Below are 18,924 nucleotides of genomic sequence, written 5' to 3'. Positions count from 1 at the left end.
ATAGCTGCCCAGCACACTCCCCAGCTCGCTCTGCAAAGCTTCTTCTTGTTCGGATCCAGCAGAGTTACAGCACAGCTGGAACAATGGCAGTCTGTGTCTTCAATAAAACAGACTCAACTCCATTGCTTCTAAACTAACTTAACTTTATTACAGAAGCATAAAAGAAACAGCAAAACCAACAGAAGCTAGCTGCATGTTTGCAGCTCTGATCTCTAGCACTCTCTCCTACACACTCCTCTCCGGCAGAAACTCTCAGGCTCAAAACCAAAACATTGAAATCTGAAACAGAGGAAACGGCACATATGTATCACTTGTGGGCAGACACCCAGAGAATCAGAACGCCTCCAGAGTGTTTTAACTCTGTGTTCACCAGAATCCCAACAAGAGGCAAACTGCAAAAGTCCCACGGTTAATATTGCAGGGAGTTCTGGGAAGGGTGCTAGACTCGGGGGCAAAAAATATTTGTTTCCAACATCTGGAATTCTCAAGAAGTAGATCTATCTGCTTCCTAGATCATAGCTGCTGGTAATAAAGGAGTTTCGGGGCTTCCTTAAGTGGAGAACCCTTTCACAAAAGTCACATATTGACTATGGGTCCATAGGTGCATGCCATGTCTTGCTTCAGCCTGGACCCATACCATTTGGCACCAGTGTTTCTGAAGATGGGTTGCTCCACAGCTGCAGGGTTTCTTCAGCAGGTCTCTCTAGGCCAGCCCCTTCAGAAGATCCTCTGCCTTGGCTCCAGAGGATCCTGCCAACAGCTTAAGGCCCTAGACCTATTGAGTGTTTGATTCATCTCCCGAGGAGTCTGTGTTGGTTCTCAGCCTGGTGGGGCAATCTCTCCAGCTCACCAAAAAAGGATGCTGTAGTGCCACCTAACTGTGCTCTGTGGCTATCTGGTTCTTTTCAACTGCACGCTCCATAGTTATTTGAGCAATAGTCAACATTGTTATGTGTTTGTGGGTGCTAGACATCCTAAATTCTTGGGTCTAGTAAGTGTTAGAATTTAATCAAGCCAAACCTTAAAATATAAACCAGGCCACTCTCCTGACCAGGAAATTGCCTGGGGTGATGGGCCATTAGGAGGACAAAAGGAATGTGATGAGCCATTAATAATGTCACAGGGTCCTCAGCTCAGAGTGAGTGAGAAGAATCAAAGCCAGGGTTTAGAGTTGGCTGGAATGTGACCTGGAGGGGAAAGGTTGCACTCTGGTAGAGAGTGCTGGAGAAAGACTCAGAGATATGGCTGATGTCTGTCTGAATCAGCTTGGCATGTTGATGCTATAAGTTCCTCCAACATAGGCTCAGGTCATATATATGTGTAAGTACAGTGGTATCTCGACTTACGAACGACTCGACATCCGGATTTTTTGACTTACGAGTGCGGCAAATGGCCGCATGCTTACGAATTTCTCGACATCTGAACGGAAACCACGCCAGTTTTAGATAGGGTTGCTTCGACTTACGAATTTTTCCATTTCCAATGCATTCCTATGGGAAATCGCGTTTCCAATGGCGCTTTTCGACTTACAAATTTTTCAACCGAAGGTGCCTTTGGAACAGATTAAATTCATAAGTCGAGGCACCATAAGTCGAGGTAAACCTTTGTGCCTCATTTCCAAAATAGAACACGAACCCCAGGTAAATGCCTAGAGCCACTGGAATCTTGCACTGCTCTGAAAGGGGTGTGTGGCATGCAACAATATTCTGTCAAGTTAAGTTGAAAAGCTGCATATTCACATCCTATTTTGTCTTTCCTGTAACCATTTTTTTTGCATGCACCTTGCCTTGCAGATCCCTCTTCCCTAAGTTTCATTTATGTATAATGTGCTGTCGAGCTCCCTGTAACATCACACTTACAAATTTTCACAAACAAATGTATTCAATAGCTTCCCACTAACATATCTCTTTTAAAGTTTGCAAACTGATTTCAGCTGCTTCTTGTGTGTTGGTTACAACCTTCTCATCCGCTGCTCAAATAAAGGACTTTTGTTTTCATTCACTCCCATTATGTTGTTGCGGATTCATCTTGCTATGCTGTTTTCTCAGGAAAAGACATAGGAGAATGAAAGCAGCTATGACCTTATTGAGGATAAATCCAATCCAGAAAGCAGAACTGGAGAATAGATGACCTTCGCCTGTTAAGAAAGAAGGCAGATCAGCTCTTGTTTGTTATTCACAATTATAGGTTTATTTTTCGGGAAACATTTTAAACCCCACTCCCAGCACCAACACCGCTTGGGATGCAAAAACTGAAATAAAATATTATTCATTTGAACCCTACAAAAAGTACTTTGGAGAAGGGAGCCCCTTTTTCTGGCATTGTGGGGTTGAGAATTGGCTCTCAAAAGAGTAATGATTAATTTATTCAAAATCCAATGAAAACTAGATTAATTCACAAAAGTGAACTTGATCCAGCAATAGCAGTCCAAGAGTCATTTATAGTACCCCCCTGACACGCCCTTGCCTCTTATATAAAGGGTAAAGGGACCCCTGACCATTGGGTCCAGTCGCAGACGGCTGGGGTTGCGACGGTCAACTCGCTTTACTGGCTGAGGGAGCTGGCGTACAGCTTCCAGGTCATGTGGCCAGCATGACTAAGCCGCTTCTGGCGAACCAGAGCACCGCACGGAAATGCTGTTTACCTTCCCGCTGGAGCGGTACCTATTTTTCTACTTGCACTTCAGGTATCTGAAGAAGTGTGCATGCACACGAAAGCTCATACCAAAATAAAAACTTAGTTGGTCTTTAAGGTGCTACTGAAGGAATTTTTTTACTTTACTTCGACCCAGACCAACACGGCTACCTACCTGTAACCAGTACTTGCACTTTGATGTGCTTTCAAACTGCTAGGTTGGCAGGAGCTGGGACTGAGCAACGGGAGCTCACCCCATTGCGGGGATTCGAACCGCCGACCTGATCGGCAAGCTCCTATATCAGTGGTGGCGAACCTATGGCACGTGTGCCAGAGAGGGCACTCGGAGCCCTCTGGACACGCACACCGTTGCCCCAGCTTCGGGGGTGGGGGTGAGGAGGAGAGGAGGGCTCGTGTGCAAGCAGGAGTGGAGGTGGGGATCTCTCAGAAGTGGAGTGGAGGCTTCACGCTGAGAGATCCCTGCCTCCACTCCTGCTTGCCATAGGTTTCAAGTTCCGGATTGAAAAATCTGGGATCAGCAGCGCTGTGGCACCGGAAGTTGCTTCTATGCACTTCCGGACATGCGTAGAAGCGACTTCTGGCGCTGCGGACATTTTGGAAATGGGCACAGCGGCATCAGAAGTTGCTTCTATGCATGTCCGGAAGTGCGTAGAAGCGACTTCTGGCGCGGCGGACATTTTGGAAATGGGCACAGCGGCATCGGAAGTCACTTTCACGCACGTCCGGAAGTGCGTAGAAGTGACTTCCGCTGCCGGCGCGACACCAGAAGAACATGGCTGCCAGCAGGAGCTCCGTAATCTGGGGGAATAAGGGGTATTTTGCCATTCAGGACACCTGCAGGAAATGGTAAGAAAATACGGGGGTTTCCCGGGGAAAACTGGGTACTTGGCAGCTATGCTGCTTGTTGCCCAGCCCACCGGCTGAGGTTGTGTACTAAAAGCTGCTTTATTAAGGGTAAGGCAGAACAAAAGAAAAACATGTCTCCACTCGCTGGGAGAAGTCTGAAGGAGGAGGAAAAACAAATGGAAACAGAATACAGCAAACATCCACTCCCATGATTCCAACCATCTTGGCTGGAATGCATAACCCAGGCATGTGACCTGCACAGTGAGAGGAATAGATCAACCTAACATGGAGATTAGGATTGTGCCCAAAAAGTTGGCTATGGAAATGGTTGCCTTGGCGACATGTTATTTGCTAGGAAGTGTTGGAAACAGAAGACCCTTTCCATGAACCCATTCATTCGTCATGAGTCACTTGCATTGGGCAATCTTCAGGGAGTTTCCTCGGAGAAGGAGCCACCACACGCTTTGCTTTCAGAAGGTCACAAGTTCGGCAGTGGTGACTGGTGCCCTTTTGGATTGGTGGTGCGGAAGGCAGGGGCACCAGGCCAGTGATGGACAGAGCCAACTCATTCAAGTTTTGTCCTAATTCTCTTCCCTGCTGAGTTCAACCAAAGGCCAAAGCTGAGCCTAAGGAGGAGGAAGCTGAGAGACAAGGCCAAACCCTGCATTGGTTATAAGGAAGAAGGTAGAAGGATGATGGTCGGCTGAACTCAGATTCAGGGGTGGTAGGAAAGTGCCCCATTCTTCCTAATAGACCAGCCTTCATTGGCTCAGTTCCAAGCATAAGAGCATCTCTAGTAGCCAGCTTAAAGCCAAAACCTCGAAAACCCCCACAAGTCAGATGTCACAGGCTGGTCAGTAATCACCCAGTTCAAAGTTGGAGTTGACTTTTTACCAGCTAAAACAGGACCTCCATAGACCTGGCTGAGTGTCAGAGCAGTTCATTCCAAGTGGCATTTCTCCTTTAAAATTAGTTTATGAGACTGAAAGCAATTAGTTGCTGCTTCCCTACAGTTGTCTAAGATCCCTCCTCTCCAGGGCTTTCCCCAAGCAATCAGAGACTACGCCAGCGTGCAGACAACTTCTCTTCCTCCCTTTTCATGCCTCTTCTGGTTCTGGGGAACAAGTGGGGAGGGGAACTTGTCACAGCAAAAGGAAGAGACACCCTTGCTTCTTCAACGGCCAGACTCATCTCTGTCTCTTGGCTTCAATTCCCTCCTGCTTCAGGTTCTGCCTCTGATTCTGGCCTCTTCTCTGCCACAGACTCTCCCTGTTATCTCTTCCTGTTATTTCTTCAGCTTCTGACACCTCTTCTCTGTCTTCTCCCTTTGACCACTCAACATTGTCACACCACCAATCTTTGGACTCTGGGTCTTCTTCTCTTTTTGGTTCCCCAGCTGGTTCCCCCCACCATTCCTCTGTGCCCAACCAGTCCATGACATCAGAGAGACAATACTGGCCTGGATGGACAAAGTAGCTTCATTCCAAAGCAATCTGCAGTTTGGGGAAAGGCCTCAAACCACACTGGAAGAGTACATGCGTTGCATCAAGATGGTCTCAGGTTGTATTTATGGGGTTTTAAATGGTTTTAATTTTGGTTCCTCTGTTTTGATTTCGTTGGGTTGGTGTTGGTCAGGCATCCCCAAACTGCGGCCCTCCAGATGTTTTGGCCTACAACTCCCATGATCCCTAGCTAACAGGACCAGTGGTCGGGGAAGATGGGGATTGTAGCCCAAAACATCTGGAGGGCCGAAGTTTGGGGATGCCTGGTGTTGGTTAAATGTTAGTTGAGGTTGGTTATTTTAATTTGGGTATAACTGTAAACATCATCAAAATCATCATCATCATCATCAGCCCCAAGATGTGGTGAAGACCACTGTCTTAGATGACTTTAAAAGGGGAGAAGGCAAATTGATGGAAGTGGAGATAGCTACATGGGACCTTCATGTCACGAGGAAGCATCAACAGGAGAGGACTATTGGCCACCTTGCTCTGCCAGTATGTGTCTCAACAGCATCCGTTCTGCACTCTGGAGAAAAGGGAATGGGACTAAATCAGCCTTGGCCAACGTGGTGCCCTCCAGATGTTTTGGACTACAACACCCATCGGCCCTGGCAAGCACAGTTTTGCTGCCTGTGGCTGATGGGAGTTGAACTCCAGAGCACCTTCCTTGACAGGTGAAGGATGGAGGAGATGAACCTTTGATACGATACAGGAGGGCTCTTCTTACTAATGTCCTTATTTCCGGCTAGTGGGAGGTCCAGTAGCAGGACTGGGAAGCCGTGGAGATCTTCAGAGTCACTACTAGGCAATGCTGAGCAAGCCATTGGTTTGATTTGGTAGAAAGCAGCCTTCACATATACCCAGATACTTCTGGGGAAAATGGGGTTCAGGCTTACCTGGTTCCGATGTGCTGTTTATGACTTTTAGCACTGCAGATTTGCTAACGGGGGGCTGGGAGTTGTGCACAACCCAGCAAGTGAACACAGAAGAGCTTCTCTGCTTAGTTGCTGTCACTTCCAGGGAACTCCGAAGGGAGAAGGTCCCATCCTGATTTGGGATTTTGAAAACTGGCGCCTCCAGGGGGGTTTCCTCCTGGTCCCTCAGCCAGTTAAAAAGGATGTCTCTGGGATAAAAGCCTTCCACGTAGCAGGTGACTGTCACAGTGTCATTCACCTGGACAGGTGAGGGAGGGTCCATTTTCAGCGACACTTTGGGTGGAACTGAGCAGACAAAGCCAATTGTTAAAATGTGGACTTTTTGTGCTCTGCGCTTTTAAGGAAAAATCAATATAATTAATTAATAGGACTTATATCCTACTCTTCAGCCAGAAAGGCTCCCAAAGCGATGCTCATATAGCGATGCTCAAAAAAAAAAAAACATGCAGTAACTAGCAACGACGTCAATCTAAAATGCTACAACACAAAAGGAAAAAGGAAATGGAAAAGGAAATCAATCAAACTTACGTCACCAGGGTCTCCTTTTAACTGACAGGGTGCTGACTCGGATGGAAACAGACTGCTCAGTCATAAAAATGGCCCTGCTGGTCCCTTGATAAATAGCCTGGTGACCCCACCTTCCCTGAGGTATATTCTCGGGGGGAGAATTGCAGAATTGGTCCCTTCCAAACTACAATTCTATGATTTTATGTATATATGTGTAAATAAAGACCCAACAGTTCCTGCTGATCTTCATTCGAAGGAAACAAAATTCTGGAAAAACACAGGAAGGCATTGCTTGGAGATAATGTTCTTCCCCACTGATGTAAGAACAATTTGTCAGTCACTTACCAACCACAGAAACCACACTGCCTTTCCCCTTGCGCTTCAGTCCGAGGAATTCCTTCGTACAATAATAGGTCCCAGCATCCCGGCGTTCTATGTTGGGGATGAGGATGGAGAAGTCTGCTTGCGAGCCAGGATGGACTCTTCTCACCCGGGAATCAGTTCCTGTGTCAAGAGCTTGGGACCCCTTGTACCATTTCATGGTAGGACGGATAATTGCCCGGGTCAGTTGGCAGTGCAGAGTGATGCTCTCTCCAACGGATGCGGAGAGAAATTTGGGCTTCTGCTGGACCTTCCCATAGATCCTTGTGGCATCTGAAAGAACATCATAGAGTTCTGGTTCCTCTCCAGATTCTGCTTTTACTACATTTTAATCACTTTGGAGGCAGCCTTTGACCTCCAGTTCAAAACCATGGAATAACAACCCCAAACACTTTGGGAGAAGAAAAGGCTGAGGAGTAAACCCTACAAAAATCCAGAGTCAAGTCCCTAAGACGGTTGGATGTCCGCCTCCTTCCAGCAACTCCTGCAGCCAAGCCGGTGCCAAATGTCTTGCTCTACTTTCCTTTGGACCACATCAGCGAGGTTGAGAGGGGGCTCTTGTCCTCTGGGCAGCCCAGGACCTCCATACACACACTGGCGGAGGAACAGAAGTGCAGCGGGAGTAGACCGCCCCCTGCACCACTAGTCCAGTAGGGCAGCATCATGGTGCCCCCTGGACCATACCTACCAAGTTCGTGTGGGAGAAATAAGGGACCGGACCGAAAGTAGCAAACCGGAAGTAGCGCTGCCGCCATTTTGGAACTGGGCGGAGCATGCTCAGAAGCGACTTTTGATGCTGCTTTGCCCAGTTCCAAAATGGCCGTCGCGCCAGAAGTCGCACTGCAGCCATTTTGGAACTGGGCAGAGCTGCATCAAAAGTCGCTTCTGAGCATGCTCCGCCCAGTTCCAAAATGGCCGCCGCACCAGAATAAACCGGGGAAAAACAAAAAAATCCATTTTTTTCAGCTGAGAACAGCTAGAAAAACGGGGTTTTCCCGGGGAATACAGGAGACTTGGCAGCTAGGCCCTGGACACAAGCAACACACACCCCGCATGCCAGGTGCCACGCCCCCACAGGTGCCACAGCATACCAAACCCCCAGGATGCTTGCCATACCCCTGCGGGCGCCAGCCACACCCCCGCCTGCTTTCCACCCCCGGTAGCGGAGCATGCAGCTTTGCTACTGCGCCCCGGGGAGGAAACTTCCGTGCTGCTAAAGCAGCAGAAATAACTTGGGGGGATACATCCATAGCAATCACCAGAGGACAAATGACTGCTGGGAGGAGCAAAGAGGAGAAACCCAACGCCTTCACCTGCCCCAGCTGCAACAAAACATGCCTCTCCCATATCGGTCTCTACGGCCACAGCAGGTGCTGCAAACTTCCAACAGTCTGGCTTCACCCTCCACTGTCTCCCGAGACAGACAGATGCCAATGGCATTCAGAGGCATATTACCTAACTAGTCACAAGCTACTAATGTATTGAAAGAATTATTTGTTGACGGCCACCAACTTTGCAGGCTTTTAAAGAGGGTTAGACACGTTATTGCAGGAAAAGACTACTAGCCCTGATGTCCTTCTTCCACTCTTGGAGGCAGCATGTGTCTGTATACCAGTTGCTGGAAACTGCAGGAAGAGAGAGGGCTATTGTGCTCGGATCCTGCTTGCAGGCTCTTTCCCCCTAAGCATCTGGTTGGCTGCTGTGAGAACAGGATGCTGGACTAGATGGTCCAATCCAGCATGCTGTTTTTAATGCACTTATGTGTTAATGTAGTCAACATGACCAATAGCCCTTGATAATAAATTGCTCCTTCTAGTATCTAACCCCTATGGAGGTCCTAATTTCCACCCTCTGAATCTCAGGTTCTAATCTTCTGGAGACCCGGTGGCAACCCTATCAACAAACTATTGAACCCAACTCTGGAAGGATCTGAAATGGACCACAATGAAGAGACTTGAAAGGTCCTCTTCATCTGGGTTTCTACTGCGCGCAAGCAGCGTGAAGCCACAGATCACTTCCCTCCCTAGAGAGCGTATTTCACCGGGATTCACTAAGCTCAGAAAGCAGGTCCTAGTCAATTTAATGGCATTTACAAGTTTGTTTGTTCCAGACTCACCAGGGGTTTGCAGGAAGAGGTGGAGCTGTAGGAACAGACGGATCAGCCATAGCGAAGGGTTGGAAGTGGCCATCAAAGTGGCAGAAAAACCAACATTCCCGCCTGCGTTGCGTCTTGGGAACTCTCGTTCCAGTTGCAGAAGAAAGGCTTTTCTTTTCTTTTGGCTGTGGCACTTCCTTCTGCAATTAATAGAAGCCAGTTTCGCTTCCCCAAATTTGGAAAGTCTATTTTGCTTTCAGGCTCCCCTGCCCAGAATGATATCCACACACCCACATACCAGGGGCTGAAACGCCTGCTTGCCTCACTTGCCATCCCCACTGCTTGACTGTAAACAACAAAAAGGACAAATGTGAAGTCATTTCCAAGAAAAACATAAAATTCTCAATAATAATTAATTTACCCCTTGCCCGTCCTCACACCTGACCAACCCCTCTCCCTTTGCAGTTCACCCATTCCCTCACCTATCTCCCCAAAGTTTGCCCCAAGCCCCGCCCCTCTTACCTAAAGCCCCTCCCCTCTCTCACTCCAATTCCCCCGTTTTTTAAAAGGGGGAGTGGCTTCACCCAGCAGTCTTCCCCCTCCTTTCATCCTCAATGCAGTCACAACACTCAAACTGCAGAACATGAGGATGTTTAGCAATTTTTATGTACATAGGAAGACGCATATTTATGTACTGTACATGCACCATGTCATGGCAAAATAGGGCTCTAAGGAGTTTAAACGTACAAAAGCCAATGACACAAACATCACTGAATTATAAAGCATCGATAATTAAAAGAGGCAAAGTTCAGATATGTCTGGAAGCCCCACATCTCAGATCTGGAAGCCCTTCCCCAAATTCAGCATTCTCCAACCTGGTGCCCTTCTGATCTTTTAGGGGTGTGGATTTTGTTGAAGGGGGACTTATGCAAAAAGGCAATGTCAGGAGTAACATTTTCAATTGTAAAAAAATGAAAATAGATGCTATACGTATACATAGCTGATTTAACAGACAGAATGTTTAATCATTGAATCATTTTATTAAACATTTTAATTGATTTCAATGTGCTATTAATGATGTTAATGGTGATAATTCTATTACTATTGCATTTACTTATACAAATCACAGATGGCAAACAGGATCTTCTTCCTTTTCTTTCACATAAGAGGAAAGATCCCTCTTATGCAACCAAGCCGCCAAGAGTGGCTGGGGCAACCAGGTCAGGTGGGCAGGGTACAAATAATAAAAAATATTATTTGTACCTGCCGAAACAAATCTGTTATGTCCTTCTTTGAGTTGCTGCAACAGAATCATAACCCGGACCTTTTGCAGAGTAGAAATGAATTTGCTCTCCATCAATTTATTTGCTGCAGTATCACTCCTAGAACGAGGCAGCAGGACAGGAAATTTGTTTGTTTCTTCCATTCATGAACTGTTTGCATGAAACATTCCAAAGTCATTAACAATAATAAAAATAAAAAGCAACAGCAAAAGCATACATAAAAACAACCACTAATCCAATCCTGATACCAAGTAGAATTTTAAAAAAACCTACATTTTGAAAGGATGGTTGGAAAAGGAAGTTATTCAATAGGCACAGAAAGGCAATTGAGATGGTGAGAATCGCAAGGGTAGGTGCCACCACTCTAAAGGCCCCGACTCCTACATCATACAGAATTCACTTCAGTGAGATGCTATCTTCAGAAGTCTCTCTCGTGTAGAGAACAGGATCAGGTGGGCTTATAAGGGATGCAATGATCTCTGGTCCCTGGCTGGGCAGTAGGGTGGGTCATAAAAAATTGCTACCATCAAAACAACAATGAACAATCGCTCTAAATTCCCAAAACAAGAGACAAAGAAGGACTTTGCACCAAAATAGACGTTTAGTGTAATGCATAAAAGCATATTTTTAGCATGATATAATATGGTGTACATGTACAATGTATATATTGCATAAGGCATAATTTTATTAATTATACAAAATGTAAGCAGTTAGTACAATTTATACCAAGTAATTAAGTATAATGTGATGTTTTGACGCAACACATAATATGAGTTTTATTGTTTATGTTTACTTGTTTAGTACACCGTTTGCTTAATTGTTCCATATATATTTTTTCAAAACCATTGGTTTTTCATGTAAATTATCAACATGTTTTATCTTAAATAAATAAATATTGCAGAAAATAATAGTATGCAACTATTACTGCTCTACATAAAACCTAAAATTTATGTTTATTAGTTCACAATTTAACATACTGAGAATTAAATGAGTCAAATTCCTATGTTTTTATTATCACTCGTAGTGAGGCAAAATTTCAATCTGTAGGAGCAGGGTCTAAATATTAACCAATTTGTCCCAAATTTGAAATTTGACTATGTTTATTATACCATATGCCTGAGATAAGATCAAGAGAGAAAACATTTTCGGAATTTTTTTTTTTTATGACCCACCCTACTGGGCAGGGCTTTGCAGACCAGCACCTTGAGTCGCAGACGAGCTCTAGGCAGGGAACTCTGCTAGCCCTCTGCTTCTTGGTGTTCACAGTTACACCTTTCAGAGTCATCTCGCCGGGCCCTTTCCTTAGGAAAAGGTGCAGGAGGGGAAAAGGCAGCTACCAGTTTGGCTAGAATAAAGGCTTTTCTTTTGCGAGGAAAAGACAGGAGATCTGCCCATCCAAGGACTCTGGCACACATTCAAGGCACACACAGGTTGAACGACCCTGCCCACTTCGTTCATTCAAGGTATTTCTTTGTGTTTCCCTTGGTTTCTCATTTTTCTAATCTTTTCTAATCTTAAATTCAGTCCACCAAATTCCTTCGTCCACTAGCAGATTATTTTTTTAAAAAGTATTGATGAAAATTAATCAGCTGCTTAGGGCACATTTTACCCAACAGGTACCCCTTTGTAGGCATGTTTTTGCCTAATAGGCACATTTTTGCTAATTTTCTTAATATAATCTATTTTATTCTGTCATTTTCCACCAACATTATATTTTTATGATTATATTTTCATAACTGTTTTTTTTTACTTGCAAAGTGCTTAGAAGCCATTATGGAAATCAAGCAGTATTTAAATTAAATACTACCACTTACCACTACAGTGGTACCTCGGTTTATGAACACAATTGGTTCCAGAAGTCTGTTCATAAACTGAAGCGTTCATAAACTGAAGCAAACTTTCCCATTGAAAGTAATGGAAAGTGGATTAATCCGTTCCAGACGGGTCCGTGGAGTACTCAACCTGAAGCGTACTTAACCCGAAGCATGGGTGTAATTGGTTCCGGAAGTCTGTTCATAAACTGAAGTGTTCATAAACTGAAGCGAACTTTCCCATTGAAATTAATGGAAAGTGAATTAATCCGTTCCAGATGGGTCCGGGGCGTTTGTAAACCGAAAATTCATAAACCGAGGTGTTCATAAACCAAGGTTCCACTGTACTACTAATAATAATGCATTTTTATGCCTATTGTCCCCTAACATATACATTTTTGTACAATGTTATTGTACAAATAATTATCCTCCCCTCCCCTTTGAAGGGATAGTATTTATGAGATTTTTCAAGCTATATATTTTAGTTGTGTTGTTTCCTGATGTATCTTGCTATTTTGACATTTTTTATATGATTTGCATTTAGCATTTATTTTGCTTACAGATACTTATTTGTCTTATATACTAATGTATGTTGTTCTGACATATCCTTGTTTTGTTATGTCTCTTAAAATGTGGCATTTTAAATATTAGCAGTAGCATTGAATGTGGAATGTGCTTTTTTGTTGAGATGTGCAAACCACTTTGAGAGTTCTGCCAGAATGTAAAGCAGTATGCAAGTTGGTTAGATAAATAAATAAATAAATAAATAAATAGCCAGACATTACGGCAACAATTCCTAAGAACACACCTGAAATGGCCTCATAACATAGTAGCCAAGGAACCACCAGCTAGGGTTGTCATATTTTAAAAAATACAAACCAGGACTCCCCAAAAGTTGTTGAGCTTTCTTTAGAATGCTTGAGCTTTCTTTAGAGTGGCTGGGGAGACTCAGCCAGATGGGCAGGGTATAAATAATCTATATATAAAAAAATGTAAAAATCATGAAAGTGCAAGCTCCACTTTTCTCCGTAATCGCTTGACCGATCATCCTGAAATTTTGACACAAGGATCCAGGCCACTCCCCGAGTGTTGCTAGAATAAAAACCCCACACACCTCACATCTCCGCAGGTAAAAACCTGTTTTTCAACAAAGTAAAACAGTGCCCTCAAGTGGATTTCCTCCCACAGTACACCCCTCCCTTCCTGTGAAATCTACACCACACCCACAAACCAAATAATGACATCACCAAACAAGCAACTGAAACCACCAAGGCGGCCATTATCAGACCCCCTAGGCCGTTGCCAGGCTGCTAGACCCCCACTAGGCCCGGGGGGGGAGAGGGCGAGCACCCGGATCGCAGGTCACAGCACGGCCTTTGTTTTATGTAGGCTCCTGCCAGGCCGCCAGGCCCCCACTAGGCCTGGGGAGGGGGAGAGGGCAAGCGCATGGATCGCAGGCCGCAGCAGAGCCTTTGTTTTATGTAGGCCCCTGCCAGGCCCCCACTAGGCCGGGGGGGGGGGATAACCCACAGCAACGCACTTGGACTTGGGGGCACAGCAAGGGGTTTTTACTTTAAAATTTAGTGGGCGTTGTGTCACATGCGAGTCTCCGCGACCATTTTAAGTAAGGGCAGTCATGCCCCTTTTAACCTACGCTTTATACTATGACTGATTGCAAGCCTCTGCGACTTTAAAAAACAACAACCATGCACTTTCTCTCCCCAGTTTAAGTCCTCAGATATTTGCCGTGGCCAACCCCCCCCCTTTACAATCTCCTACCTTCCCCTTGCCACTTCCTGGGTTTTTTATTGAACCGAACAGCTTGGGTGCTTCGGAACTCGCCTTCTGTTGCTATGGGGCTGTGGGTCTTCGCTATTTGATTCCCCCCCCCCGGTTGGGATTATTAAAGTAGTTCTCTAGGTTCTCTGGGTCACCTACTCCAAAATTAGAAAATCCAAATAACAAACAAACAAACAAACACACACACAGAGAGACACACAAAACCAAAACACACAACAACGCCCAAATCATACAATACCCACCAAAATAAATGACAACCCCAAAAATAAAATTAAACAATAATAACTTCTGCTTCTCATGTTCTTATTTAAATTTTTAAAATCTAAATATATAAAAATGTTCACGATGCATGCGCAGGGGCCAATGTATGGCAATACAGGGGGGAGGGGACAACACTCCCCGGGGAAAACAGAGGGAAGGGTGTCCTACCGAAACACAGGGATGAGCCAGGGGGTTGGAGGGAGGAGGGGTGGGATACGTCATGGATTGGGACAGGGTGGGTGGGGGGAATCACAGGAATGACCCACAGCAACGCGTGGCAGGGCCAGCTAGTAAATAATAATAATAATAATAATAATCATCATCATCATCATCATCATCATCATTATAAAGACCCCAAGATCGCAATATTACATTTCGTGTTGTTGCTTCATCAAAGCTGAGTTTTAAGATGAGCAATTTGTTGTGTCCGGCTGCTAAAAATAACACGACCAACAGCCTCTGCCGTCTGCCGTGCCCTTTTCCAGAAGAGTATTATCTGATGTGAATCATGCACAGTTGCTTAAGCAGCAGTTATTTAACCAGCAAAACTTCCCCAAGTGGGGTTTATTGTTCAATGGAAGCTGCAACGCAGAAAGCAATTGCCCAGATTTAGAAAGCTGCACAGGCCCACTGCCCATTGAGTGTTGTTTTGCTACAGCGTGAGTCTGTTTCACACAGGTTACGTGATTATTTCCTTTTGGGTGTGTTCTCATGCACTATTGCTGTAATATATTGTACTGTTATATCCAGGGCCGCATTGAGATGAAGAGAGGCTACTCCACTTGTGAGGCACCCCCCAATCCCCCACCCTCACGACTGGAAGAAAATTGAAGAGTGTTATAAACAAAATTGAGTGAAGCCAAGGATGATGGTGGTTATTTAAAGTTCTGCAATTCACAATTTCTCCTCTAAAGGACACCAGAAAACTCCATCGAAATTTGTTTGTCTAAGTTTGTCACTTTCAATGTACAGAATGTTCACTGAGCACAACCTCTCTTGAGACATTGTGGCCCTTAATTCATTTTTAATTCTTTTGAATCTTGGAAAACTCTTCTCTCCTGAGCAGTTAGTGAGCATGAAGCTAAGAAATAGCCGCAAGATTGCTTCCACTTTAGGAAAGGCCACCTGATTTTTTTCCATGTACAGTGGTAGCTCTGTACAGGAACGCGGGTGGCGCTGTGGGTTACACCACTGAGCCTAGGGCTTGCCGATCAGAAGGTTGGCAGTTCAAATCCCTGCGACGGGGTAAGCTCCCGTTGCTCGGTCCCAGCTCCTGCCAACCTAGCAGTTTGAAAGCACGTCAAAGTGCAAGTAGATAAATAGGGACCGCTACAGTGGTCAAAAAAACATCCAAAAAACCAAGATCATGGCCACTGGTCCCATCACCTCCTGGCAAATAGAAGGGGAAGAAATGGAGGCAGTGAGAGATTTTACTTTCTTTCTTTTTAAAAAAAATAATTTTTATTAATTTTAGAAAAAGAAAACACATACAAAGTATACAACATAAACTCTGTCCCTTCATTTTCCCTCCACCCACAAGCCCACCTCTGCCACCAGTGAGACCCATGGGTATTGGGGAACAAAGGGGTCCATTTTAAGCTGGGTTTGACCTCCCCCCTCCTTCCTCCCCCCTCATCCCCCCCCCCTGCCACTGAGAGGACAAAGGCGGAGGATCTCTGGGGATTGGCTTATCCCCCAGCTATTTCTTCACTGTACTGGAAAAAAGAAAAACAAGGAAAAAAGGAAGAAAAAAAAAGCAAAAATGAAAAGGGAAGAAAAAAAAGGAAAGAAGAAAAAAAAGGAAAAATGAAAAATATTAATGGCTTCCACGACTCTCCTCCTCCTGGATTTCCCAACCTCTTTACATAGTTATGGCGGGTTTTCTAATCCAATTCAGAATCTTATTCTTATAATATTAACACAATCCTCCTCCTTCTTCATGCTGTCCCCCTCTGAGCCCCCCCCCCCTGCCACTGGGGTAGCCCGGGGAGTCCAGCAGTCAAAAGGTTCCATTTTTGTGTCTGGGTTTCCCTCCACCCTTCCCTCTCCCCTCAAGGCACCCCCTGCCACTGGGTACCAAGAGTAAGAAGGGGGAGACAGGCAGTTTTCCACCCAAACACCTCCTGATCACCAAAATTATTCAAAAACAAACTCTAAGCATATTTCCTCAGCCATTCTTTTTACTCCCTCCAGAAAGCTCTTAACCTTAAACTATAAAAATCTCTCCTCCCCCCCCAATGTCCCTCCTCCCAATTGGATCAGCATATCCTTTAACAGGCCAAGATTCCGACACCGTTGTTCATAAACCAAAAAAAGTACCTTAAACTAAAAATTTTACCCCACACCAATTCTTTCCCACATCCACTTCCAGACCTCTGCTCCTCCCTCTTTCTGCCTTTCCCTCCCTTCACTAACACCATTCAACATTTCAGTCTCTCCAGGATTTTCACTTCCATCAATCTTCTCTTCACTTTGCTTCTCCTTGTCGGCCTCATCTCTTTGTTCTGATCTTTGTTTTTCATCATCCAACACATATTTTTTATGGTCTGAATCAGTCTCCAAATTGTCCTCAAATTGTTGCTCCTCACACACAATCTCATAATCAAAATTGTCCTCTAAATCTTGCTCTTGCACCTCATTCTCCTTTTCTGTTGGATTGAAGCATTGCCTTTCCTTATAGATATCTTCCCATGTTTGTAGATAGCCCAGCACAGCCTCCTGGAAAGCTCGAGAGAATTTTGTTTTCATAGTTCACTTGACCACAGGCAGACCAGAGATAAGGGCAGAAGGGTACTGGAAAATTCCTCTCTACCACGTTGTCGGCTCCCTCTTGGCTGTTCTTATCCTTTGTCTTTAACCTCATCAGATTTCAAATTTACAGTCCACTTAAATCCTTTTAAAGCCTTTTGAATCAATTTTTCCAATTCACAGGAATAAAATCATCTTTCTTAGTCCTTTAACAATTTGACAGCTTTTGACAGCTGTCAACGCATCCTCCCCCTTGTTGCTGCTGAACCTCAAGGGGAAACGACACTGGGGGCTGGGGAGGTTTGGAAAAGTCTTTCTTTCTCTCGGGTCCGCAATCTTGAAAGAAGTTTTCCCTTTTCGGCTTAGGAATATTTAATGCGCCTCCCGATTGTCCATTTGGAAGAGACCGGCTTCCGTTACTTTAGAATCTCTTCCTATCTTCAAATTTAAAATTTTTAAGATCCGAATGGAGATTTGACTTACTTTGAAGAAGTCTTTTATTTCCTTGGAAGAATCCGCCGCTTGCAGGCTGAGGACTCGGAGCTTCACTTCAAGGAGGTAAGATGAAACCCAAAAATGGCTCCCGCGACTCCACTCCACTGGCTCTCGATTGCTCTACTGAGCTCTCGGGCAGCAGAGGATTCGCGTCCGGAGCAAACAGCTGGGCACTATGTCACCGGGACTCTCTACCCGGTGTTTTTTTGGGGAGTCCGAGAGAGATTTTACTTTCTTGGGCTCCTTGATCACTGCAGATGGTGACAGCAGTCACGAAATTAAAAGACGCCTGCTTCTTGGAAGAAAAGCAATGACAAACCTAGACAGCATCTTAAAAAGCAGAGACATCACCTTGCCGACAAAGGTCCATATAGTTAAAGCTATGGTTTTCCCAGTAGTGATGTATGGAAGTGAGAGCTGGACCATCAAGAAGGCTGATTGCCGAAGAATTGATGCTTTTGAATTATGGTGCTGGAGGAGACTCTTGAGAGTCCCATGGACTGCAAGAAGATCAAACCTATCCATTCCGAAGGAAATCAGCCCTGAGTGCTCCCTGGAAGGACAGATTGTGAAGCTGAGGCTCCAATACTTTGGCCACCTCATGAGAAGAGAAGAATCCTTCGAAAAGACCCTGATGTTGGGAAAGATGGAGGGCACTAGGAGAAGGGGACGACAGAGGACGAGATGGTTGGACAGTGTTCTTGAAGCCACAAACATGAGTTTGACCAAACTGTGGGAGGCAGTGGAAGACAGGAGTGCCTGGCGTGCTATGGTCCATGGGGTCACGAAGAGTCGGACACGACTAAACGACTAAACAACAACAACAACAACAACAACAACAGTGGATAGGTAAACTGGCTTTCCGTGCGCTGCTCTGGTTCACAATAAGCGGCTTTGTCATGCTGGCCACATGACCCAGAAGCTGTACGCCGGCTCCCTCGGCCAATAACGTGAGATCAGCGCCGCAACCCAAGAGTCCTTCACGACTGGACCTAATGGTCAGGGGTCCCTTTACCTTTTACAGTGGTACCTCGGGTTACAGACACTTCAGGTTACAGACTCCGCTAACCCAGAAATAGTACCTTGGGTTAAGAACTTTGCTTCAGAATGAGAACAGAAATCGCGCGGCGGTGGCGGGAGGCCCCATTAGCTAAAGTGGTACCTCAGGTTAAGAACAGTTTCAGGTTAAGAACGGACCTCCAGTACGAATTAAGTTCCTAAACCGAGGTACCACTGTATATAATTTGATAAAGGTCTGTTTGAGACAGAGTGCTCTGCTGTAAGCCTATGGCTTTGTCTCACGTACAGGTGAACGTGCAAAAGTTCAATAAGTTTCAGGTCCATATGAGTGATGGCCGAAGAAGAAAGATTAGTTGCTGAGTGCTCAAGTGTTTTATTGAAGTAGATCAGGTATGTCCAACAGGTAGATCGTGATCTACCGGTAGATCACTGGATGTCTGTGGTAGATCACTGGTAGATCACTGGTTCCCCCCCCCAAAGAAGCTCAACAACTTTGGCTCCCTTTAAAAATGCTCAACATTTTAGCCCTTCAGCCCCCCAAAACAGGGCTTTCCTCCCGTCTCAGAAAAGCTCGACAACTTTGAC

General features: G+C 45.2%; 1 protein-coding gene across 2 annotated transcripts; it reads right to left on the bottom strand.

Annotated features, from left to right (window-relative positions):
* Positions 1–126: 126 nt before the first annotated feature.
* LOC148685185 (immunoglobulin kappa light chain-like) lies at positions 127–9,173 on the bottom strand. 2 transcript variants are annotated; one of them, XM_088674775.1, is made up of 4 exons: positions 8,943–9,173; positions 6,791–7,099; positions 5,900–6,223; positions 127–2,137 (listed from the first exon to the last, which is right to left on the bottom strand). In XM_088674775.1, exons 1-4 carry the CDS (start codon positions 9,013–9,015, stop codon positions 1,995–1,997), a joined length of 849 nt encoding a protein of 282 aa, XP_088530901.1. In that variant the 5' UTR covers positions 9,016–9,173; the 3' UTR covers positions 127–1,994. The 2 variants fall into 2 exon arrangements, 1 of the variants encoding a protein (XP_088530901.1); XR_015951207.1 differs by lacking the exon at positions 5,900–6,223 and having other exon boundaries at positions 8,943–9,129.
* Between the last annotated feature and the right edge of the window lie 9,751 nt (positions 9,174–18,924).

Source organism: Zootoca vivipara, chromosome 7 (assembly GCF_965207765.1).
Source record: "Zootoca vivipara chromosome 7, rZooViv2.hap1.1, whole genome shotgun sequence".
NCBI classification, from domain to species: Eukaryota; Metazoa; Chordata; class Lepidosauria; order Squamata; family Lacertidae; genus Zootoca; species Zootoca vivipara.
This window is presented reverse-complemented; position numbering and strand designations above follow the sequence as displayed.